This window comes from Penicillium canariense (genome assembly GCF_028826845.1).
Source record: "Penicillium canariense strain IBT 26290 chromosome Unknown utg000001l_segment0_segment0, whole genome shotgun sequence".
In the NCBI taxonomy this organism is placed as follows: Eukaryota; Fungi; Ascomycota; class Eurotiomycetes; order Eurotiales; family Aspergillaceae; genus Penicillium; species Penicillium canariense.
In genome coordinates this window covers 4,470,704-4,494,623 of record NW_026622728.1, presented here as the reverse complement: position 1 = coordinate 4,494,623, position 23,920 = coordinate 4,470,704, and the positions used below count along the sequence as shown (strand labels likewise).

The following is a 23,920-nucleotide window of genomic DNA, read 5'->3' as shown; positions in this document are numbered from 1 at the left end:
TTCCAACTTCCCTCGAGAAGAAGTGAATATCAAATATCAAAGTTCCCAAGTATTCCCCTGTCGCATCGATTGATCTCCCGGAAACTGACTAAATACTGTTCCGAGTTTTGACTTCGGCACATATCGCTGAAAGAGGCAGCTGGAATACTCGGCATCTGAGAATCCCCACATCGATGGACGAACATATACCTGTCTGGCTATTGCTCCGGGAGCATCTTCTTTAACTTTCTGGCTGCAGCAGCCCTTCGGGGAGATTGGCATCGCACCCCCTCCCATTGTGCAAATGCTCGAATCAGAGCGTCGGCTTCAGGTGCGGTGCTCGGGGACTCCTCTCAGCCCGCCAAGATCGACAGGGTTCGACGGGTCTGGAGTACGCCATCCACGGGTCCAGCGAAATTAAACCGAAAGCAAATCGCGGACGGTGCCGAAATTTCCTTTCATATCGCTGCCCCCACATCTTGCGGGATTTGCTGGGCACTACAGTCGATCCCGGCCTCGCCGATCCAGTTGTACGGGACTGAGTGCTATCATCCAGGGGTCCTTTTGAGTTTGGGCATGGCGAGCACCTTCGAGACCGCACAGGACCACAGGAGAGAACCTGGCCGACTAGAGTCAACCGTTCCGCGGCGCCCTGCACCAGGCAGCTCGGTGAGGATGCGGAACACGAATAGTGGATGGAAGCTTCGGCGCTAGTGTTTCCACCGCTAAAGCTTGATGCAGTGCCGCGGTTACTGGAGGCCATGCGCTTGACACAGCCAGCAGCAACGGTACTTCGAATTGGACTGCTGCCAGTTGTCCAACTGACTACGGAGTTAGGATGCATCACTCGGATTTATAACATCTCCGGCACAACAATTCCTAGGAACCTTGCCGCCCCGCAGTCCCATATGATTGGTTCTGGTGCCAGTGGTGCCTGGGCATTGCCAACGCAGTCATGCCCACATAATTCCCGCCGAGGGAAAAAAAAATTTAGAAACACGATGTTGAAAAGGGGTCGCCATTAACATATCACGTAACTACCACCGCCAACCACCACCACTACCACCACACTACGGACGTTTACGGGGGTCATGCAACTCGCTTGTTTTTGCCCCCCTCGGCGCCCGGGTTCCCGAGCCAGCCGCTTGTGTTTCGGCCAGAGCACATCCCAGATCTGGGTGGCTCGGGGAACGATCGGCCTTGATCGGGGGAAAGCAAAACTCTTTGTCCAGGACGCGTGGGGGGAACGTGTGCCGTCCAACCAAATCCAGCAGGAGACTGTCAAACGCCGGGCCAGTGGGGAGCGTTGCACCTGGCGTGATGAAGCTAGGCCACGCCTGCCTGTCGGGGTATGAGTGGCAGCCAATTCGATTTGAAACCCAGTACATCCGAATCCCCACTCACCCGGCACCCTGCTCCTCTCCTTGTCGAGCTAACCCCCAACAACCCAGCGCAACATCTGGTTGTACTCCAAAAAATCTGCGCAATGTCATGATGATCTACCCAATCTTGGCCAGGCCTATTTTTTCTCCCTCTGAATGGCTCCACTCTCTCCGCCTCAACTGTTGATTTAGCCTCGAGTCTCCATCAATTATCTGCATAATAATTCGATAGTTCCTGTGCAGGGCGAGGCTCTTGGATTATATCTATCTAGTGCCCTCGGGTCTGGGATACCGAGTATGTTTTCTTTCTGGAAAATTTCCCAGTTTGTCATTTCTTTCGCCCTTGTCGCTGCGTAATGAGGGGATGGTCAGTCTCCGCCACCGTCTCTATTCTGCATTGTCGAGCAGAGAAAAGCTGACGAAAATAGCCTCACCTGTCGTTTGCGCCATTTGAAATGTACGCCATACCACCACGCGTCTGCAATTACCTTTCTTCAGCAATGCGAATCTAACTCTTCCTAAGGTGATAAATCCGGAGCAAAATGTCTGCGCTGCCAACGATCCGGCCGCGAATGCGTGCCGGCGCCTGGAAAGTCTGAGGAGGTTTCCTTTCGGCATGGTCAGAACCCATCCTTACGAGGAAAGGGGCCCCCGAGGTATGGGGAAAGCGACCTGACTTTCCCCGACGATCAGGTCTGGATGGAATCTTCATCTGAATGTATGTGGCGGTGACCCAGGGAAATTTGTTCCTTCCTTCAAGTTGAAAGGGTGACTTCTGACTTTACCTCAGATTCTTTCAAAGATGAAACCGATCAGACGGCAGCTGAGTATCACGTTGTGTCAGTGACGGGACAATCGGCCTCCAGATCTCCCTCGGAAGCTCGATCCACGCCATCGTCCATTATGGACCCGTCAGTGGCTGGGCCGAGTAACACGGTCCCTCTTTATGTCACAGAAACGCGTGGCTCTCGTTCTACCTCTGCAAACTCACCCCAATCATCCAGTACACCACTGTCCACTCCTCGACTAGCCAACGTTAATGAAGCCTACCTGCTCCGACATTTTCAGCGGCACTTAGCACCATGGGTAAGGACAATTTTCATCAACGATCTGTGAACGTTGCTAACAGGTTAGCTTGATGCCGGTGACCCTGAGCGACACTTTTCAGCGGATGTGGCTGGGAGAGCCAGCCAATCTCCACTCCTTCTCTACGCCTGTCTAGCAGTGTCGGCATGCCATCTATCTCGAACGGCAAATACGATCTCGCCTGATGTAGCGGATAGCTACCATGAGCGCTGTGTCTCGATTATGCTCCCGGTCCTCGACAAACCAGAGTTTGAAATCGGCATCGACATTCTTCTGAGTTCGACCGTGATCCTTCGCTTCTTCGAACAAATTTCCTGTACGCCCTGAAAAAAACCCTCCCCCTCCCAACGTTCAAAGCTCCAGAATGGACCTCACTGACACTCCGTTAAGCCCACACCCCCTCCAACGACCCACAGCGTCATCTCCTCGCAGGCTCGGTATATATCAGTTCACATGTGGATTCAGCGATTTCCGGCGGACTCGCATCAGCCTCCTTCTGGGTCTTCGTGATCCAAGACATCCAGTTCGCGCTTACGTATCAAAAATGTCTTCGCCTAGCCTTCGCACCGTTTGATGACCGCCTGCGGCGGTGGTGGGTTGCCAAGCCGGCCCTAAGCGACGGCGACCGGGTGAACCAGGCGATCTGGATACTTGCCGAGACAATTGATTTCTGTTATAATTCCTCGGGCCGAAACTACGGGGGCCATTTGGGGAGCGCGGGGGAGAATGCCCTGAAACAACGGATCCGAGATTGGGAAGCTGGTCGTTCGGAGACATTTACCCCGTTGCACGTTTCGCCGCCGGATCCGAGGGGTGGAAAGCCCTTCCCTGTGGTTTGGTACACAACTCTATGGCATTGTGAGAGCTTTCGCGTTGTGTGTTTGTCATGTGAAGATGTTGGCTAATTTATTGGTTCTTGGCAGCTACCGCTGTGCAACATCTGTGCCTTGCCAAGGCGCTGATGCTGATTCGTGAAGCCGAAGTATACGACAACAGCATGGAGCAGCGCGCGAGATTAAAGGTATATCTAGCATCTATATATTAGATATCACCCCATCAGTCTAACTAAGCTCCTTTGCAGGAACAAATATCGGAGAACCTGAATTACCTCTTCGGCATTGCCTTTTCCGCAGACGACGAGCCGTCCTTGCGGATCATGGCCTGCCATGCACTATGTGCTTGCAGTGCATGGATAGATGATCCACTCGCCCAGAACTTGTTGTTCGACCTGCTGCGCCGGACGGAAAGAGATAATGGATGGCCGTGGGCATATGTGGAGCAACGCATTCTTCATACGTGGCAGGGAAATTCGCGATAAATATAGTATATACCCCTTTAATATGAGATTAAAAATGATACCACAAAGCGAAAATGACAAAAGAAACGCAGTCTCTGTTGCCTTAGAAGTACCCTTGGCCAACATCACTCCAGTCAAAATCGTTCAAAGGATCTCTCTACTCTCGAGAGTATCCGTTCAAGATGATACTTGAGGGCCGCATTCAAAATCTCTGATCATATCCTTCACCCACCGACGTGCCCACCACACCATCTCCTGTACTTTTGTTTTCCGTTTCCTTACTACTTACTTCGATTCGCTTTTCGGTTTTGCGACGGGAGTTATCCGTATCTTCGCGCTCTTTCAGTGATTCAACTACTTACTCCGGCCTTCAGCGTTTGTGACAGTATCCCGGAAACAGGTCTCAATATTTTCTCTCGCAGCTAACGTTTGATCGAAAATGCTATGACCACTATACTGACTCCGGCCATACACCGGGATGCCGACGTCGAAGTTGGCGATGTCTTCAAGTCTCCTAGCTCGCAATCCCAGCACGGCCTATGCCTCCACCAACCTCTTGAGACTCCCTCCTGAGACTCGTGTATGGCATACTTAGCCAAGATAGGGTGCCTAGGGTCTTGCCATGACTGAGACCGAAGGTCTTTCCATGTCCCGCGCCGCTTCTTTGAGAGCCTTCAGTAATTCTGTTCACATCTTCGTTGCAAAGCCCTTACTGAAATAGCTTTCATACCAGCTCTCTTCACTTCTGGTATAGCGTACCAACTACCAACCCAAGAAGGTACTCTGATACGTCCTGGTGTAATGCCACGAGGAGATGCTTTTGGTTGATCGTAGCCCGTTTGTAAAGTCTTACGGGCTCGTTATCCCGACCTTGCTTGTCGTGGGTGTTTGCAAGCATGTAAAGCAAATCCAGTGTCGAGTTATTCCTTAGCCTCCTTAGCCCAAGGGTCTTTCGCGCCTTTCGGCGGCCCTTGTAGACACAATTACAGCTTCATGTAATTCGTTTGCTATATCTTCCATCGCGCGTGAATAATATCCGATTGCGCCAGTAACCCACTAGACTTTCAGGCTTTGCTGGGGAGGAGCTTTGTTACCTGGATTTTCACTTTGCAGCAGGTGATCTGATGGCCCATTTGTATCATTGGCATCGCCCGAATTGTTCGGTGCAGCGCATTTGAATCAACCGGTTTTGATACTCTATACGGAGTCTCGGACATCTGTTTGAGATCTCGATCCGGTTAAGATCGCCTACAGGAGTCATATTTAAAAGCAACCCTCAACCCAGGCGGTGCACTTGTGTTGAGGTTTTGAGGTTGGGCGCAGGGCTATCTGCCAATCGCATAGATCATCATCCATGCCCACGTAGCACGGCAAATAGATCCAGTACCCTGCCAGGACCTCGAAAGCCAGCTAATGCAGGTGGAGACGTTTTGGAGCGATCTGAGCATATTAATATTTAAATTAAATGAATGGCAAAATCCGGGTTCTTTGGGTGGCTTGTTCATCATCGGAGGGGATTATAGATGAGATAACTAAGTAGCCAAACGCCAAACAAATCGGACAAACAATATACATTGCGGTACCTCCCTCTAAAACTGGAAACTCCCATCAAAGGCCAAGGGAAACGTAAACAGTCCCTCATCCATCATAGTTCCCAGCGTGAACAGGTTATCTGGATCAAAACTAGTCTCGGTGCCCATCTCGGGCAACATGCCCATTGGCTGGGAGAGCGAAATGACCATGTTGGACATATCAGCATATCCCTGCTGGCCAGCACCACTCGAAGATGGCATACCTGCATATGCTTGCGATGGGCCGGGTGATGTAAATGCCGGGTAATATTCAGGACCTGAGTTCCCAGGAACGGGTCCCGAGAAAGGAGGTGTAGAGTGCCAAGTAGTACCTGGTGGAGCGTGTTCGGATGTAGAGGTCGTGCGACTAAGTGGTGTGTCTGCAGTGCCGTAGGCCGAATGTCCTGGTGTATGGCCGGGATCTCGGTTGGATGTTGATGCGGTGTAGACGTTCTCTTGACTGGAGCGGGACAGGTGAGATTGGGAGCCAGTGGATGGGGCACGGTTGGCTGGATCGCCCATTGCAACTTCGCTGAGGAGGTGAAGGGGTGTGGTTCCCGTTTTCCTCTGCACAAATGTGATTAGAAGTCGAATTGGAATGGCAGAAGATGAGACCTACCGACTGCCTGTCACTCGGGATGTCTGTGAGCGTCTCCGTACCAAAGAGCTCTCTCAGCGCAGGTCCATTCTCCTTCTTTTTGATGAACCAATTTCGCAGCATCATCATAATATTCCCAAACTTCGATGCTGCCCTGCCGCCATCAAGCGCCGCAGCGGCACGGTAGTGGGCGATAACCCTCTCCAGGTAATACTCAACCTTGAGGCTATGCGTATCGATCATTTGGCCAATGCGGGAGTCTGATGCCACAAGTAGCGAGTATATTTTAATCAGACTGACCACTGGATAATTTGTCCGGGCAAGTGCCACAGTCGGCAAGCAAATGAGACGATCTGGTTCAATTTTCGTAATCATGTCCAGGGCTTGGTGGATAGAATTGATGCAGGTACTGACTGCGTCAATGAGCGGAGCAGCAATCGAAGTGGGCAGATCTTTATCACGTGAGGTTAGAAGGCCGGCTTCTTTGCAGTCGACACTAATCGCACTTTCATGGACGAAGAGGTTGATGACATGATAAGTATGGGCAAGGGGCGCTAAAAACAGTATTAGAAACCTTCGGCCAGAAAGTCATGATAGGAGTCGAACTTACTGTTAAAGAACTCCTCTGGAATTTCCCTCCTCCACTGGGCCAGTTGGTTTGAAAAAGCCTTGACTGTATACCGCACCTTGCTATCAGCAAAGGAGACCATGTTCTCGGAATCGTCGGCTAGAAGATGTACGCCGGACTCTTCCATTATGAGCCCAAGCTTTGCCCACCAAATAATGCTCTTGTCGGAAGGCAGGGCATCAGGATGGGTTTCCAACGTATGAAGGGACTCGTCCATATATGACTGCCACCTTACGAGATGCACCCTCCGTAACGCCGTAGATACTCTGATAATATTAGCAAATGGCCGCTCGAATGAGCACGTATAGACTTACTGAACCGACATGAAATAACACCCTACCCAGGTGCGCTTTGCCTCGGGGCCATCAAGATCAACAGGTGATCCCACTGGCTTCTTGTTAAGCACTTCTCGTAGCCGAGTGAGGGGCCTATCATCCTGTCCTGTGCGGCGATTTAGCCCAATATCCATGGCGAGGATGACCGCCAAATGGATGAGCTGGTAGAACTTCAATTCTTCAATGTTGTCCGGAGGCGAATACCAAATCACACAAACCAGCAACGTTTGAACAAGCTCAAGGGATTTCTCGGCTCTAACTACCACGCGCTCTGCAATCAGACGGTAGACATCATCGCAAAGCTTGGCTTGAACCTCCTTTTGAAAGGGTGCAATGGCGACAGCGAGGATAGCGAGGAATAAGGCCGGTTTCTCACGCCGCACGGACCCCATTGTTGTCCCAGGTGGAAAAACCACCATGGGCATCTCTGGTGCCATCTTGGTGACATAGCGATCAAATGCTGCCTGGGCTGACTCGACGTCCACCACGCCCCTATCGATCACGTCAACGAATTCATTGTCCACTTTAGGTGGTGCTGAGTCGCCGGCTGCGGGAACACGCCAGTGTTTAGATGGCTGCGGTCGAGGTATCTGCACTGCAGAAGGGCTATTTTGGCGAGGATATTGCGACACGACGAGCCCGTCATGGTGTCGCTTATTCCCTGTCAGATGCGGATCTTCTCGCAGCCACCGCCGACCTGGAAGATCGGGCGAATGTGAAGAACCTTGCTGCGCCGGCTGTGCCATATTAAATGATGCACCGTGCGACGCCTGCAGGGTCGCAGTCAATGCATCGATCTTGTGCTCAAGCTCCGTAACACGGCTATCTGTCTTCTTCTGACGCTTCCGCGTGGGCGCCGTGACAATACACGCGCGCCCAGATTTCGCACATCTCTTGCAGGAGCCATTCGGATGTGTTGGATCCGTATCGCACCGGACCTTGAGTTGACGACATGGTTCGCAGGCGCGGGCCCGTTTGATGTCCCCATGGGAGTCTCCGGGGTCGGTAGAGGTCCTAGCTGGGTGTGACCCCAGACCATAATCGTCCCCACCACGCGGGGACACGCCATAGACGCCGTGCGACACCCGCGAAGGGGGTTCCGGGTATTCGGAACTCATGTTAAATGCCAGTCGGGGGGCGGCAAGTATAAAGACCGATCGTTGATCACCCCGTTTGCCCCAGCGAACCAAAAGCGGACCTGTCGCCGGCGAAGACTACGAGCCGAATTGATCGGCCTGTGGACCACTCCCTGCGAAATGTTAGCATTCCAAGCCCCTTCCCCTTAGACCCCTTGAACCGACCCCTTTTCGGAAAGGAATATCTCTTCAACGTACTCGTTCTGGCCCCAATGCAGGGTTTTTGTTTGCCCCTCGCGGAAGAAGATAGGACGGAGAACGGTGGATGCAAGCACCGACCGCCGACTCAGAGACTCGCGCAAGTCGCACGGCGATATAAGTGGGTGCAGGGTTCGTTGGCGCTCGCTAGATGAGCCCCAAGTGGAGACAATCAAGTGGCCTCGTTTACCTTGGAAAGAAGCGGGTCTTGCATGATAAAAATTGTCGAGTTCACGAACTTGCCGCGCTGTTTTGGCGTCGAACGATGGCCCCCACAGGGTGCGTGCACGTGACCACGCCCACCTGACGAACGATGAGCAGCAGTTACTGTCTGATTTGATTGTGCCTATATTGTTCAAGTGGAAACAGGCTGTCGTTCAACTCGCAGGAGGAGTATACTAATTGTTTTCTTCAAATGAGCTATACCAAGGGAGGCAATGAGATCGTGCAGGCTAGAGAGCTGCACCATGATGGATAAGCTGACACCCTGATTATACCGTGCTATCAAGGGTTTACTATACACGGTTGCCACGCAATGGAACAGGCTTATGAATATCGTGTTCTCATTTCCCCGTAACATGGGGACATCTATAGGGGGAGGAAGCTAACGACTCAAACATCTGACATCCCCCTATACATCGCCGTGAAAATAAAAGAGAAGGGGTTGCACAAACCCGTTATTTCCTTCGACCAAAAGCTTTCCCGCTCCGTCTGACAGGCAGCATACCACCAGGTTGGTGGGCCTAAGATACCTTGTGCACAGGGCACTCCATCTTCCGCTCGAACCAGTCAACAATGCATGCCTTGTGGAACCTGCAGAGACACTCGAGGCGAGCCAGGCTCTGCCCGACTTCGTAGTCCTCCATGCAGATCGTACACTCGGCCACACACCCATCTTCGCCGAGGCAGTCCTTCTCGGTCGCCTTGAACTCAAGCATGCGGGCGGCTACCGGCGGCGGTGGCAGTCGGGCATCCGCATGCTGGGGCTCGCGCTGAGAAGGTGAGGCGCCGTAGCTGGCGATGCAACGTCGGACATGCTCTTCGCGGGCTTCCATCGGCTGGTCATCGCTAAGCGCTGGGAATCGCCTTCCACAAACGGGGCAAAGGTCTCGTTCACAGACGGCTGAGCGAGACGCGCTAGGTATTGATGAGCGGAAGCTGTCGACTCTGGCGAATGTGTCGGCAAACGCGGCTGCATGAACCATGTGGCTTTGGTCCTGTTCGTTGTAGTCGAAGTTTGCCATGGCATCGTGGGCGGATCGGTGGGCTTGCTGGCCAAATTCCGGTAGAAACGAGGGTCGGTCGTTGGCTCCGACCGTCCGTCGCTCCTGGCGAGAGGAGGCATGCACTCGCTGCAATGGAAAAATATTGTATTAGTCCAAAACTCCATGATATAGTAAATGTAGCAGCAAAGGAACGAAGGGCCAGGCGGAAACTTACCGCTGTGGTGGAATAAGCCGATCCCATGGTAGACGACAGCGACTGGGTAGATCGATGGCCTTGGGCGCGAGGAGAACCATAGCCCAGAGGATTGGGATTCGGGTCAGGTACACAAGGATTGCATAGGCGTACTTCTTCACCACCTCCGAGGGCAGGGTTGATAATGGAATTGAACGAAACGGGACCGTCTCCAGGTAGGTCGATAACGGGTGTCAGAGATACAGGAATTGGCGAGGACGTAGGCAGAGAGGTGAGTGATTCGGGTGGGCGAACAATGTACTGCCTTGGGATGGTAATCCGGTGAGGCGAGCACGAAGCACACACCACCCTTCCACACTTCCTGCAATGGTGCTTCCTGTACCAAAAACTGAAAACAGTCCCACAAATCGGACAGCTCGTTACTTCTGCGTCGGGTTGCCATCTCGGCATGTCGACATCTTGATATTCTGGATATCCTCCATATCCTCCTTCGTCTTCGCCGGCCCCCGATTGAGGATCGTTGCGGTGGCTCCCGAATGAGACTCGCCTCGCATGCATGTTTCTATCAACTATCCCGCCCTCTCGTCCCCATCTCGCGGTTCTTTCGAAAGAGGCCCCCTCGCTATTTCCCACGGATGTCCGTGAGGACACAGACCGTTGAAGGCGGTTCTCACCTTCATGGGTACCATTCCACGAAGTTCCGCTGTGATCTAAGGATCTCGACACGGAAGGTCGGCTGCTGAGTGCTATATGGCCCACGTGGGATCTCCGCCTTGGCCCCCTTTCAAAATCATTTCCGACGTTCCTTTCTCGTCGGTGCTGCGAGGCTTGGGTGTGGTCGGTGTGTTGTGAATAGATGGATGCCCTGGCCTGTGGCTGGCAAAGTTCACCTTCACTAGGGCTGCCGGTTGAGGCTTGAGAGCTCGGTCCAGTCCATGGTTCCCATGGAAATGGACGGCTGACCTGATTCTCTTTTGGGTATGTCACAGTATCCGCGCCAGCTTCCGATGGAGAGTGCCATGTCTGACGGCGGGTTCTATCGTCAGCTCTCCTAGGCTGATGTGACAGTGATGAAATGCCACTAGACAGCGGGACATTTCTTGGAACTCCATGATCAGCAGACAAACGGTGGTCAATAGGGTGATTATGCGGTGATGAACTGGTTTCTATTGCCGCTTCATATGATGACCCCGACATCTTCGGGGCGGCAGTTCGCGAAGTTGGCACAACCATGGATACCGATCGATGAGGCAATGCAACCTGTACATTGGCCTCACGCTGGATTGCTCCACCAGAGCGAGTTCTCTGGAGTGAGGAGGTATTGCCGTTGTTTGTCACCCGGCGCTTGCGATCCTGTGAATGTGAATGGTTTGTCGAATTGGCTTGCAAAGAACCAAGCATGGGACTATTGTCTGATGAAGTCGCCATGATGTCCAACATGGAACCAGCCGATGTTTCACCAATGCGTATATTCTCTATCGAAGAAGTCGGTGTTTGTACGGCTTTTCCGCTTACCGGGCGGACAGGTAGCCGCGTCAGAGTTTCGCTTTCTCCAACATTTGGCCCAGCATACTGTTCAGCAATCTGTCCAGCATCGACTGCTCTGATGAGTTGCTCCTCGGGCCGGGGCCGGCCCGTCATGGAATTATCTGAAGATGCAGCGCTGGAGCCGGACATCATCAAGTCTTGTTGATTATCTTGTTGATCCAGGAGCAGTCTATGGAGTGCGAAGCGTGGGCAGCAGGACCAGCCTTAGCCAGCAAGGGCGTTGATCGTCATGGGATTTGCAGGCAGTGTCATTCGATGCAAGGTACTCAGGCACGGTCGACCAAAGCCGGCTTTGTCAGGGGCTGTGAAGGAGTTGTCGATAGGGGTGACGCTAGTGGGGGGCCTGGATGCTCGAAAAAAATATGGCCCAGGCAATTATACCCTAGCTGCTGGCTAGATAAAAATTACTCCTTGTCAGCTATTTATCAGAAATGATAGCAGCCAGAGAGTGTTTTCATCGTTATCTGAAGCGATAATAACCGACGTTCAACGGATGAAGCTCTTACCAAGGACAAGCGGCCTTTGTCTTGTTGAACCAAATACCACCACACAGATCCTTGGGGCAGGCTGTTGGGCACTTGCACTATCGCAACCGTGGGCAGGCAGGTGCCGGCCTATCTCACAGAATCACGCCAAGAGCTTCGCAATCACGGCCACGAAACAGGCAGCCGAGAGTCTCGTGACACAGTGTCCAACTGCGCAAGCTCCCGAAAACCAAATGAATGGGCAGGATAATAGCCTAATAAGCAAACAAGACACAGCGACTTTGCCACCGATCAGAAAATTGAGCGTGGACTTCACGCAACGCGGAAAGGAGACTGTTGACGAGGTGGGAGAGAGGTTTAAGCGCAGGAGCGATCGCCCTTATCAGTGGGGCCGGCGGGTGGGTAGGGCGGTGAGGACCCGGCAGAATTAAGCCGAAGTTCGCCACCGGCCAGTTCGGCCCGTTAAGCCCATACACCATCACCCGCTCTCACCCAACTTCTCACCCTCAGCCGCGCGACTGCAGTGCAGAGATCGGGTTTGACCCCACAAGGCTAGGCTAACCGACTAAACCAACTTGAAACAAATTATCTGTTCTGGAAAATGGTTTGTAAGTAGCGTGTGCATTGTCTTCATCCTTAAAATCCTCGAATTACAGAAGCTCCCATATGACTAGATACCCAGAGAGCTACCTTGGTCGGTCCCTCTGGCTGGTGATCTGGAAATACTTTGTGCTTACAGCAATGGTTGGGGAACAGAGTCACGGTTTTTTCTTTTGCGAGAGACATTGACCAGGGAGCTTGGGTGCTTCGTAAAAGGGATTCAGGGCTGACATATCTTCTTCAGAAGTTCATCCATAGTTGTATTCAGCGTGAGATAGCAAGTCTACAGTACCGAAGGGCCTCGGCTATGAACATCATGAGATGATGGAGAGCGTCATTGTGAGAATGGAATGACTTCGTGTTTGTATTTTTAAGACCCCAATGCTTTGCGCGTTTATAATGGTCATTGAACTTACACAAAATATATTGTGTGAATTAGAAAGGCACCTATTAACGAGAAGAAAACTTCGACAAGTAGACTCGCTGGAATTTTCAATCTACCTTATATCAACCTCTATCTTAGGGCCTAAGATAAGCTCAGCTCAACAGTGCTCCTGAAATGCCTGAGGATTTTCGCAGCAGCCATATGCCCGTTCCGCTCTGCGAGGTCTACAGCCTTATGATAATGGCGCTCAGCATCTCCGACAACCAACGGCCCTTTATCAAGAAGCATGTGCAGCATATCAATGCGACCGTACTCTGCCGCACCTTGCAAGGCTGTTCGCCCATTAAGCTTCGCAGGACCTTCATTCACGTCCGCACCTAGATCAAGCATTCTCTGTGCGATGCCGATATACCCACGAAGGGATGCAATCTGCAAAGCGGTCGCGCCACCATCCTCGGCAGGAGCTCCATCGGCTCGAGCTCCGCGTTTCAAAAGCATATTGACCAGCTCCATATTGCCGTTCTCAACAGCATGTTGCAAAGGTGTTCGGCGACGGGCGCCGTTTCCCAAGAAATTGACATCCGCGCTCTTTGCTAATTCAGTCGCAACTTTGATGTGCTGGTGCTTGACTGCAGCTTGAAGCGGGGTATAGGTGTCTTTGTTTCCACTCACCGTCCCAAAATCGTCGGAATCATGGTAGGAAATCGTGATCTCTTGCGCAACATCAGGGCAGAATTTCATCAGAATATCCAACAGCTGTTGCTCTTCAAGAAGAATGGCGAGTGTCAGAGCGCGGCCAACAAGATCTGCACTCCAGGGAATCCATTCAAGTAGAGAGAGCAAACCCTCCTTGTTTCCCATCACGACCCCAAGCTCAAGAACCGACTCAGGAGATGGAATTTCAAAATCACATTCATCCAGCTGAAAATAAGAGGATTCGAGTTGGGGTGTACCTCTGGGGTCCACATTCGCCTCTTGGAACAGCCCCAGCGGGTGTCCATAAACGATTGCGGCCCCTACAGCACTTGGAGCGCTTTCATGGAAACCAGCCAGAAGGCGTCGCTGGAACCTGGCATCAAAGTGTGACGGTCTCATAGCTCCTGCTAGAACACCATCCGTGACTTTTGCGCCTCGATCCAAGAGAACTTCCGCGAGTCGTAGATTTCCTTGCTCTATCGCAGCCTCTAATGGACTTTGCTCCACAGAGGAATTGTCTTCTCTCCCGAGCTGGTCTCCAAGATCAGCATCATGATCAAGCAGATATTGGGCTAAGTCGAGTTGGCGATAGGTGATAGCGGCGGCCAAAATCCTGCTTCCAGAAACAATTAGCAGATTTCGCAGAACTCCATTTCCCTGTAGGAACTGTGCAGTTTCTAGATTTCCTATCTTCCGGATTTTCATCCCAATCAGTCGAGCACCGGCTGTTAACAGCATGTGGATTGATGTCATGTCTCCCATTTCGATGGCTGCGCCAAGAACAGAACCAGGAGGCTTCGTGTAATAATCATTGAGACGTGCATGTGCGGCAATGAAGAGCGCAACGATTTCCGTCGAACCACTCATTAAAGCAACGAGAAGTGCCGAAGACTCATTCGCAGAACTGGCATTTTCGCCATTAAGCTTGGCTCCGTAAGCCAGCAAAGCTTCACAATAAGCTAGATTTTTCTTGCTGGCTGCTCGTTCAAGTAGAGTCTTGTCTGATCCCTCATCAATAGCCTTCACATCCACTCCCTCCTGCAGCAAGAAAATGACGATATCGATTCTTCCCACTTCGACAGCCAATGTAAGGGGGGAGATAAAGGGAAAGCCATCGAAGTCAGGGTTGATGTCAACGCCGTGATCCAGTAATGATCGTATGACTTCAAGCTTTCTAGTTAGCACCCCAAGCCCTAATATTGTTGTAGTGGCAGTATCTTGTTCGAATTCGATAGCGACTAGCTCATCCATCTTTGCACCTTTCGCTAGCAGAAGCTGAATCATTGGGACATTCCCAATCTGCACGGCTTCCGCAAGAGCACTGTGGTCCTGCAATCCTGCTCGTGCATTCACATCGTAGCAAGAATCGACTATCTCTTCAAAGGCTTCAAAGGTATCCAACCTCGTTGCGGCAGAAAGGCATGCTGGCGTTACCACGGCGCGCTGCAATAAAAGCTTGTCCATGCATATGGTGTTGTTTGCTTGAATTGCGTAAAACAATGGGGGATATTCATCGACGGATGGATTTACGTCGGCTCCATGGGCTACCAAAAGGTCGACCAATTCGGCACCATCATCATCTGCAAGACTTGCGGCAAACTGCAGGGGCGTCAACATGCCGTATTCGACCGTTTCAATTTTTCCATTTGGATCCATCTGAGCCTCTAGCATCATTCTCACTGTCTCCAAATCTTTAAGTCTCAGTGAACTTGCGAAGACCTTCTCCGCAATAGCTTCGGCTGATGGCTCGTGTGTTGATAACAAGATCCTGAGATGTTTCGAATCACCCCAACTAGAATCCTTAAGCATCTTCATCACTCGCTCATCTTCGGATCTCATCCCCCTTGTAGATCGCCCTTCACGGGCATGCGGGATCAGGTTGTTGGAGAGAAGGAACAGTTCCACAGCCAGAAGATCTTTTCCACTGTTCCTAGAGCTGCTCAATTTCGATGATAAACTCTGATGCTGCCCCTTGAACTGCTCAGGCATCAGAATTGTCAATGCAGCTGCTGTTTTGGAACTGCTTTGTATGCTAGGAGGGCTGTTCAGTCTTCCCCAGGGTATAATGGAGCTTAATCGCTGGAGCAATTCTCTGTTGACGGCTCGATACATTGCATAAGACTTTCCAGGTGATGATATAGCAAGAGACGAGGATGGAGATGGGGCAGGAAAAGTCGATGAAGGAGAGGACACAACGAGAGGCGAGGGCGAGTTTGGACCTTTTATGAGGTAAGCAATATTAAAATCAAAACGAATAGTCTCCAATGATACCTTGCGCATGCGGAGGGTGTAGAAGCTGGAGGAATCGCAGCCACGGAAGTGGCGTATTCCAATTGAGACGCATTCCTGGTGATGCTGGGGTCCATACTAGAACACCTTCTGGGGTCTCCGGTGACGGCGCTTGAGATCAATCAGCTCACTGTCTTGAAGAGGGTTGAAGAGGGCAGATCCCCATCTCACCGTTCGAAATCAGGTCTCTGGTTGGCACATAGGCTTCCCGGTACAATTTCTTCCTAACATTTTCAGGCTGAACTTGCTCCCCTCGAATATGAATTTCACTTTCTTTTTTATCATCCCGCTTTCTTTTCAAGATTTTTCTCCCAATATACGGCCATTCCTCCGGGCGAGTGATGAGGTTCTTTTCAATTCCCCAGGCGTCGAGCAGTCTATTCAATTTTGCCCGGCTACGAGTTTGTAAGCTGAAGATGTTGGCCATTCGTCGCGACTTGTAAGACTTACGATGTCACCATTGAGTACTTGGTTGCCATGTACTCCAGGACAGCGGATAGAGGCTTGCTCTCGTAAACATAAAGTCGCTCAATTTCTGGCCTGAAAGCATCCCATTCTGAGTCCGCCATGATTTGATGTGGTAAACAACGCCTGTGTGAGAACTTGAAAAATTGGGGCTTGAACGCCGGAAAGCTCCATCTTAAGGAAAAGCAGAGTCGACGTACCCTGACTCTGCCACAGTAGGCGGCATCTCTCATTGGCTCTTTCACAAGATTCACGGACAGGGTTTGAATTAGGTGTGAGACGACCTGTCCCGCAGATCTTGCACCTTAAATTCTGGATTTTCAGTGGTTGCTCACGAGCTGATATCTGGAGTAGCAGGGTCTGGAACAGCTGCTGTCACACTCGCACCCCTTTCTTTGCTTCATTGCACCCTCTCACTGGTCAATTCACGAATTTCACGCCAATGGCGAGCTCCACTGTCACCAGGGGCACGACGCGGGCCCCAGCATGGATCATCCCAACCTGATCACCTATCCACAACAAGGCTCTCTGTCCACTGGAGTCGGAATAACGCCTAGTATATGGGATATAAGATCGCTTGTCTGCCCCAGATGAAATAGACCCTTTCTCTAGGTATTCCTCTGTATCCCTTCATCAAGTATCGCCTTTACCAACCCTTGCTCCTCGGCCTTCGAGACACGCGGTGCCTTGGCTCACGATGGCATGGTCCGTTGACTCAACGGGATTGGAAGCGGACCATACCCATACCCACGCATACGACGTGGTAGACACTTCCCTGCAGAACTCGGGCCGGCAATTCAGCTGGGCAGCATCTACAGGGGTACGGATAAGCCCTGCTGGTGTATCTTCCGCCTCGTACCTCGTACCCAATGGCAGTGATGCTTCACTGCCAGAAATGCACCTGGAAGCTTCACAATTGAGCCTTGCCACGTCACCTTGCGTCCACCACTCACACGAAAACGAGGCTTCATGGGAACAGTTTCACGCACCCTCGTATTGGAACCTTGGCAGTTCACCTTCTGCCCGCCATGCAAATCAGAATGAGGATGCCTTTGCGACTATGAATAATTCGACCCGACGTGAACGCTTTTCCCTCAATTCATCCGTGCGAGTCCCTAGTGACGTTACAAACACGGCGGCCAATCACGCATGGAACCCTCCAGATATCCGACTGGCTCAAAAGAATGACCAACCTTATGTGTAAGTGACTTTCCAGCCACTTCCAGACCCTAAAGTAGACCATTCGATTAGGCTAAGACTACACAGTTCCAATTTACAAAGCGATATGTCTACCCCACAGACATTTTGGTGCAAATGGGAAGGCTGCCAGTACAAAGGTTCTTTTGGAAGGGAATCTTCACTTGTTCGCCACGTCCGTAAAATCCACATAGCTCCTCATGGACATCCCTGCCAAATGGTAAACTGTGAGAAGGTGTTTAATCGGGCGGATAACCTTGAGCAGCACATGCGCAACAATCACAGATTGAACTAGAGATGTCGTGGGTTTTCTTGGCTATTTAAAGCACTATGCTAGCTATTATTTCAGGTTGTGTTAGTTTCGTTCTAAATGAACACGCTTTTCATTGACATCTCATCTCCTTCGTATGTAAGAGGGTTGGGAACTATCATCGGGTTGATAGCGAAACTGCTCGTCGCTGAGATTGTGGGGCTTCTAAGCTGGTTCCTTCATATCAGCGCATATCGAGTCTAAAATATCTGTTTTGATGGCTATGGAATAAAGAAAAGACAGTTCAAACGGAAGTTATATCATAAGTCTGCAAAATAAGTTTTATAAGCACACACAGAGCCCGAAGTCCTCGGTTTGCCTATCCCTAGGTACACGTTACGAGTCGCGAAAGCTTCGTACTTGTTTTCACCCGGACGCACGTATCTGACCCTCGCTGTTCGCTGCAAGGCGCACACTGGCCACTTTTGCTAAAATTTAGCACCCTACACCCGGGCGCATGTATCTGACCGCCACTTACACACCCTTGAAGACAGTGACATCCTCTCTAAGGTGTATTTCAGACACGTCTCGCCAAAGCCGTGTACCCTATTTTCGCTTGGATAAGCATATCTCACCGCTACTTACATATCAATCCAGGCAGTCAGATTGCTGTCAATCGTGTCGGGCAACAGTGCCTACCAGGCTACCCGCCCGGTCGGGATTTTCTTGAGGCTCTTGACTGCAAGAGAGACAAGTCTATATATAATTTATGTGATAGGTCGCATGGCTACGTACAAAATCGAGAAGCCACCACCGTTTGAATTCATCACGAGGTTCCGAGAAATTATGGTACAGAGTACTAGAAGCAGTGGTTTACGTGTGTGGTAGACGGGTATTAAAACACAGCCGCCATCGCAGCCAAACACATCTGGTATCCATTAATTTGCACGAGAGCCAGATCCAGCCATCCAAGTACCAGAATCACATCGCACCAGTCGGTCCCAGGTAGGTGGGCTGGGCGGGCGAGTAGGTAGGTACTGAAAATTATACGCGAAAATATTAAGTAGAAAGTAGCCAGGGAGAACGCCTCGCAACAATTTTGGGGGAGACGTGTTAAATCAAGGTGAGGCTCAAGGCCCGAGGTTCAATCACAGTCACAAAAGCGGAGAAAAGGACAAGAGAGAATAGAAGGCAAGACAAGAAGTGCAGAACAGGAAGAAAGAAAATTCGTGTCTGGGGCATCAAGAAGTCCAAGCCGCCTGAATGTGGAATACAATAGGGTGGGAAGGGTGCTATGTGAGTTGAGGAGTTGAAGAGGGCAAGTATGGATTTGTAGAATAGTGTTTTGCATGTACACACTAGGTTTAGTTGTTTTAGAGAGGTTTTTGGTGGCCACTGTGAGCGTGTTCGTCGACTAGTTCGGCTGCACTGCCGGTGAAGGAGGGCTCGTCGGGACTGGCTTCGTGGATGTTGTCGCGTGTGCGATGCTGCGCGACATACCCCATGCTCGATGGGCGCTCGGTGCGAGTGCCATCGCGGTTGGTGTTGTGACTAGATGCCATGGAGCCGGAGGTTGATGCTACCGACAGGCCCCGTTCGCGGGATGCCGAGCTACTACTGCTGAAAGGAAGTCGTGCGGTGGTGGGGGAAGAGGCCTGGAGATGCTGATCCGAGTGAGATCGAACGCTTTTTGATGGGGGAGAGGAGGCCTCGGTGACAGCGGACAAGGCCTGCGCAACTTGCTCCGTGCCGTACTCAGATGCTGCCTGTGTGCGACGAGATCCGACACGGCTGGGTAGCTCGATGCCGCCGACGGTATTTACCTCAGGCAGGACCGGAGCCCCTTGGGCATCGCTGGACTGCCGAGGTTCCCGCTCGACCCCATGTTCGCCGTGATCGCCTTCAGAATCACGATAGGGAGCTTCGCCGGCGGACACATTGCGAGAGTGAGCCGCAGCACCAGCCGCAATATCCTCCGGGTCATCGTGATATGGCTCGTTGTAGTCGGCCTCCGGGAAAAGCCCCGGAGGAGGCGCCCTGGCACTCCGGACAACCTCGAAGCCCTTGCCCTTATCCTTGGTCTTTCCCTGGAATACGTTGCGGAACCAGCCTGTCGCAGAGGAAACGGGCCCTGTAGGATCGGCAGGTCCAGTCTTCAACTTGCGGGTACCGGTATGCGAGAGCGGAGGCCCACGAACGCGGTAGTAGAAGTCGACTTCACGAACGGCATAGTCCTTTCCTTGTCCCGTGTCGTCCATCTCCATATCATCCTTCGGTGCTGGTAGATAAGCAGGGACAGGCGTGCCACGACCAGACATCGGGGCCATATCGCCGATGTGCTCTTCATCATGTCTGCGATTGCCCTTCAAGAACGACCTCGAGCTCCTCTTGCCCCGGTCGAAGGAGTCACCTTGCGAGGTCCGTCGACCAGGCCTAGGCGGCCGATAGTATGGATCCCGCGGGTGTGCAGCAATGAACGTGCTACTATTCGGCGATCCGCTGGAATACCCACCAGCACCTGTGTAAGCGGTAGGAGAATTCGTATATAGATTACCACTTGGGGCACGACTGTGTGAGCCACCACCCTGGGAGCTGGCATAATCCAGGATTGCACTGGCGCGCCCCTCACTGGCTGTCGCACGGTTCAGTAGGAGCCCAGAGCTGCCGGACAAGCTGCGAGGCCGTGAGCCTTCAAACTGGGAGGACAGTCGGTCATCAGCATGTGCCAACATCGCCGCCTCCGAGCCCATGCTTTGCCGGGCGAGATCCTGGCGCGGCACACGCCTTGACAGCTGCCGCATGCCAAAGACCTTCACCAGACCACCACGGGTGGCGCCACCGGCACCCGCGAGTCGTGCCAGGACCTCGATCAGCGTCTGCAGGGCATTGAGGAAGAATCCAAAGACGAGAACTAAGGCGTGCAGGAGGAGGATCACATAGCCGATCCAACCCCGTGCGGTAGAGGACACGGTGAGAGAGGGGACGAAGACCACGCTGAGAAGGATGGTAAGGAATCGGATGCATGAGAAAATGCTGTGGTACAGATTCATATGCGTGGGCGAAGGGAAGGGCCGGAAGGCTATCAGCGTCAGGACGGAAACGACCTCGCAGATGGCTAGCATGACGACCTGGGCGATGCCTGATGGCTGAAGAGCTCCGATGGCAACACCGCGAGCAAAGTTGAGGAATATGGGAATCATAGCGAAGGCGGCGGCATCGTCGCAGTAGGTGTTATAGAGAGGTCCATACAAAAGGACAGTCGGGAGGTCGTCGAAGAGATGGGATTTCGGCCGAGTGGACACGATCACGCGAATAAGCCAGATGGAGAAGCAAATGACAATAATGATGACCACGGCCGCCAAAGCAACGCTGTAAGCGGGCGAGCCTTTGGCAATGACAAGTTGGAAGAAGGAGAGAGAAACGATGGGCAGAAGAAGGTAGTTGAAGACGATGCGAATGACGTTGCCAACGGTAAAGGGCATATTCTTGGCGCGCAGGTCCTGCTCCGTGTTGTGTGCGAGTTCGCGGTGAAGCCAGCGCAGCCCAAAGCCAGCCTGACAGAGGACTGTTATGATGGCCAAGATGACCACCGTCCATACCATCATGCCCGGCCAGATATCGCGGGTGGTGGCCATGCCTACCAGCTGGTTCATTCGGTCCAGCCCATATGTGCCATTGATTGCATAGACACCATCCACAACGGGATTATTGCCGCCGTCCGGATGAACAAAGCTCTGGTTGAACATCAGGACCGACCAGGAGCCGTGACTGACTGCAGGCTGAAAAAAACCAGGGTAATCCAATGACAGTGACCCAGTCAAGACGACGAATTGGAGGTACTGCAGACAATCCGCAAACCCCGGAGTCACTAATCGCAGCACGTCCTCGTCGCGGCCGTAATTGCTCGTCCACCGGAAGATATCTGTTGTTCCCCAAGGGCTGTAAATCGCCGCCGTCACGGTGGCAATCCCAACCAACAGCAGGATCACCAGGGGCACATAAGTCAAGGCATCCTTGAGGGGCGAGCCCAAGTCTGGTGTAATGGCGACCGTGATGCAACCAAGCTCGGCCGCCGACGCGTCGCCAGATCGGATGGTAAACGTCGGTGTGATGGTGGAAAAGCGATACGTCGAGGCCATATCATGTTGAACTGAGAAAGCCCGCAGGGTGCTCAAATCACTCCTGGAAAAAAGAAACACAGTTCACGTTAGCTTAGGCCGAAGGAGTAGCTGGTCTGCCACAAAATTTGGACTCACAAGTTATAATTGAAGACGGGGCCCAGCGGGCATTCGCCCTGTGACAGCGATTGGCAGAAGCGCGACGCATTGCTGAAGGCCGAGAAGCCCAGCACATCAAATGAGGTAATCAGCGTGCTGTACTTGTTGTTGCTGCTGCTCAAATCCACGATCTTCCCCTCGGTCGAGCTCTGATTAGTCCACGACGAATCTGTCCACGCGGGAGCCGTAGAGCCGTCGGCCGTGCCCGACACATTTCCATAGACCGTGACATTCAGCGGCTGTAAAGGGTTGGACAGGTTGAACGTGACGGCGACGTCGAGCGGGATGTATTGCAGCTGTGGCGGGTTAGATTCGAGGATCGTCTTGCTCAGGCAGTTGTCGAAAGTCAGCAGCGCTGCTGTGGCCGGCGAGGCCCACGATAGAACCAAACACATCAGGGCCACCCACCAGGTGGAGGCGGAGCTCCATCGATGACGGGGTGCCCATCCCCGCCGACGTTTGGAGGTATCTCGCCATCGACGGCCCTGGGACATGGACAGCTGCCCGCGCCGCGAGCACTTGGTTGCATCTGGACCCGACAGACCTGCCCCAGCTGCCTTCCGCATGGTGCGCGTCGAGCCGTGACACATCTCGCCTGTCTCAGACATACGGGATGACCTCCAAGGGGGAGGTCAACCCCCGGTGTGGGTAATCGAATCCACGTTGTGTTGACGATGGGGGTGCCAGGGATCTCGCGGTCCACCTGCGCGCGTCCTCCCAGGATGGACCGGGCTGAAGGGGGGGGGTGTAGGGCTCCGTCGAAATGCCGGTCGGGGGATGATTGACAGGACGGGATGTTGATGTTGGTGGCTGTGGGTTGGGGTTTCGGAAGAGTGTATAGGGGGGTTTTGTTGGTGAAGGGAGAACCGGGGATCGGTTCCGCAAGGTTGGATGGATTGGAGGGAGGGGAGAGTTCGGAGTGAGGATTGCGAACGCTGGGTACGTAAGTCGGCAGCGACTCCTCCCTAGTGATGCTAAAAGGCTAGGCAACGGCAGTCCCGGGCCCTGCAGAATTCAGGTCGGCAAAAAGAAAAAGAAAAGTTGTGCAGCACGCAGCTCACGGCCCGCCAGCTCAGAAAAGTGGACTGATGGCCTTTGTTGTCGCTGCGCCTTGTTGGGTCTGGCCCTGTGGAGATCCGAGGAAGAGTTTGGGACGTGCAGAGGATGTGACTAACACTTGTTGAGGATGCACACAACTCCTACTGAATCATGAGAGTTCGCTTGGGAAGGATCATCATTCAGGAATAGCTTCCTATGCTTCTAATGATCTACGAGCTAGAAAGGTTCATCCCCCTGTTGTTCATGGTTCACGGTTCACGGTTCTATAGTCCAGCGGGACAGCGCAGCCTCAGGCCGAAAATAGTCATCGACGAGCCTCAGCTGAGCCTTGACTTGTCTCCTTCGTGTTTAACCTGATATTGCCCAATATACCGAAGCCAATCGCCCCTTTTCAGTCCTCAATCATTCTACGCGTGTAGCGCCGAGTCTGGCCGGAGAAAAAGCACCTTTCGGTGTTCCCGCTGGATCTGTTTCAGTCGATCCCATCAGCTACCGAACCCGGTCCAACGATTGTCTCACCCGCTGCTGATCCTCTCCCACACGCTCCAGGAACGGAGTTATACGATGTAGGTACGGAGTTCTCTGTTCTTGAGAGACATAGGGAAGGGTTTGCTCTCCCTCGTGCTGGCCCAGCATGGCGTCTGCGGCCCAGCAGAAATAGCCCGCAATCTCGATACAGGCGTTTTCCTCGCGAGGTCACTGGCCCTGTCTCAGGTGGTCTGTGGGGAGCAGCACCGTAGCTATATCCCTGGCGGCTGGTCACGCTAGCTTGGCCTTCGATGGGCCAATGGCAGGCTTGTGCTGGGTCATGATAGTCGTGATAGTCATGATAGTCGTGATGGTCGGGATAGTCGGGATGGTCGGGATTTCCCTGATAGTTCGGCCTGAGAGCTACCCTCGACGCTGCAGGGAGCGGAGTCCGGACCAGGCCGGAGAGACACTCTCGTGGGTGATCTGACGACTGGGTGACATGGGCAGGTGGGCAAACCCGATGCTATCGCGCGATAATGCCAACCTGCCTTAGTCCCCTAAATGTCTTG

The 23,920-nt window shown here is 52.6% G+C and overlaps 6 protein-coding genes across 6 annotated transcripts; 2 read left to right on the top strand and 4 right to left on the bottom strand.

The window, feature by feature from the left end:
• Positions 1 to 2,060: 2,060 nt before the first annotated feature.
• N7482_001525 (uncharacterized protein) lies at positions 2,061 to 3,765 on the top strand (the record flags this gene model as incomplete). The annotated part of the gene is made up of 6 exons (XM_056683650.1): positions 2,061 to 2,079; positions 2,152 to 2,447; positions 2,496 to 2,763; positions 2,838 to 3,305; positions 3,371 to 3,468; positions 3,529 to 3,765. 6 exons carry the CDS (start codon positions 2,061 to 2,063, stop codon positions 3,763 to 3,765), a joined length of 1,386 nt encoding a protein of 461 aa, XP_056547256.1.
• A 1,568-nt stretch (positions 3,766 to 5,333) lies between these two features.
• N7482_001524 (putative C6 transcription factor (War1)) lies at positions 5,334 to 7,994 on the bottom strand (the record flags this gene model as incomplete). The annotated part of the gene is made up of 4 exons (XM_056683649.1): positions 5,334 to 5,882; positions 5,935 to 6,467; positions 6,524 to 6,807; positions 6,856 to 7,994. The coding sequence occupies 4 exons, from the start codon at positions 7,992 to 7,994 to the stop codon at positions 5,334 to 5,336; spliced, it is 2,505 nt and encodes an 834-aa protein (XP_056547255.1).
• Positions 7,995 to 8,953: 959 nt separating this feature from the next.
• On the bottom strand, positions 8,954 to 11,309 carry N7482_001523 (phosphatidylinositol-3-phosphate-binding ubiquitin-protein ligase; the record flags this gene model as incomplete). The annotated part of the gene is made up of 2 exons (XM_056683648.1): positions 8,954 to 9,562; positions 9,651 to 11,309. 2 exons carry the CDS (start codon positions 11,307 to 11,309, stop codon positions 8,954 to 8,956), a joined length of 2,268 nt encoding a protein of 755 aa, XP_056547254.1.
• Positions 11,310 to 12,788: 1,479 nt separating this feature from the next.
• Positions 12,789 to 16,201, bottom strand: N7482_001522 (uncharacterized protein; the record flags this gene model as incomplete). The annotated part of the gene is made up of 4 exons (XM_056683647.1): positions 12,789 to 15,562; positions 15,615 to 15,743; positions 15,804 to 16,027; positions 16,083 to 16,201. 4 exons carry the CDS (start codon positions 16,199 to 16,201, stop codon positions 12,789 to 12,791), a joined length of 3,246 nt encoding a protein of 1,081 aa, XP_056547253.1.
• Positions 16,202 to 16,794: 593 nt separating this feature from the next.
• N7482_001521 (uncharacterized protein) lies at positions 16,795 to 17,301 on the top strand (the record flags this gene model as incomplete). Its single annotated transcript, XM_056683646.1, has 1 exon — positions 16,795 to 17,301. The coding sequence occupies one exon, from the start codon at positions 16,795 to 16,797 to the stop codon at positions 17,299 to 17,301; it is 507 nt and encodes a 168-aa protein (XP_056547252.1).
• Positions 17,302 to 18,917: 1,616 nt separating this feature from the next.
• On the bottom strand, positions 18,918 to 22,429 carry N7482_001520 (uncharacterized protein; the record flags this gene model as incomplete). The annotated part of the gene is made up of 2 exons (XM_056683645.1): positions 18,918 to 21,726; positions 21,801 to 22,429. The coding sequence occupies 2 exons, from the start codon at positions 22,427 to 22,429 to the stop codon at positions 18,918 to 18,920; spliced, it is 3,438 nt and encodes a 1,145-aa protein (XP_056547251.1).
• Between the last annotated feature and the right edge of the window lie 1,491 nt (positions 22,430 to 23,920).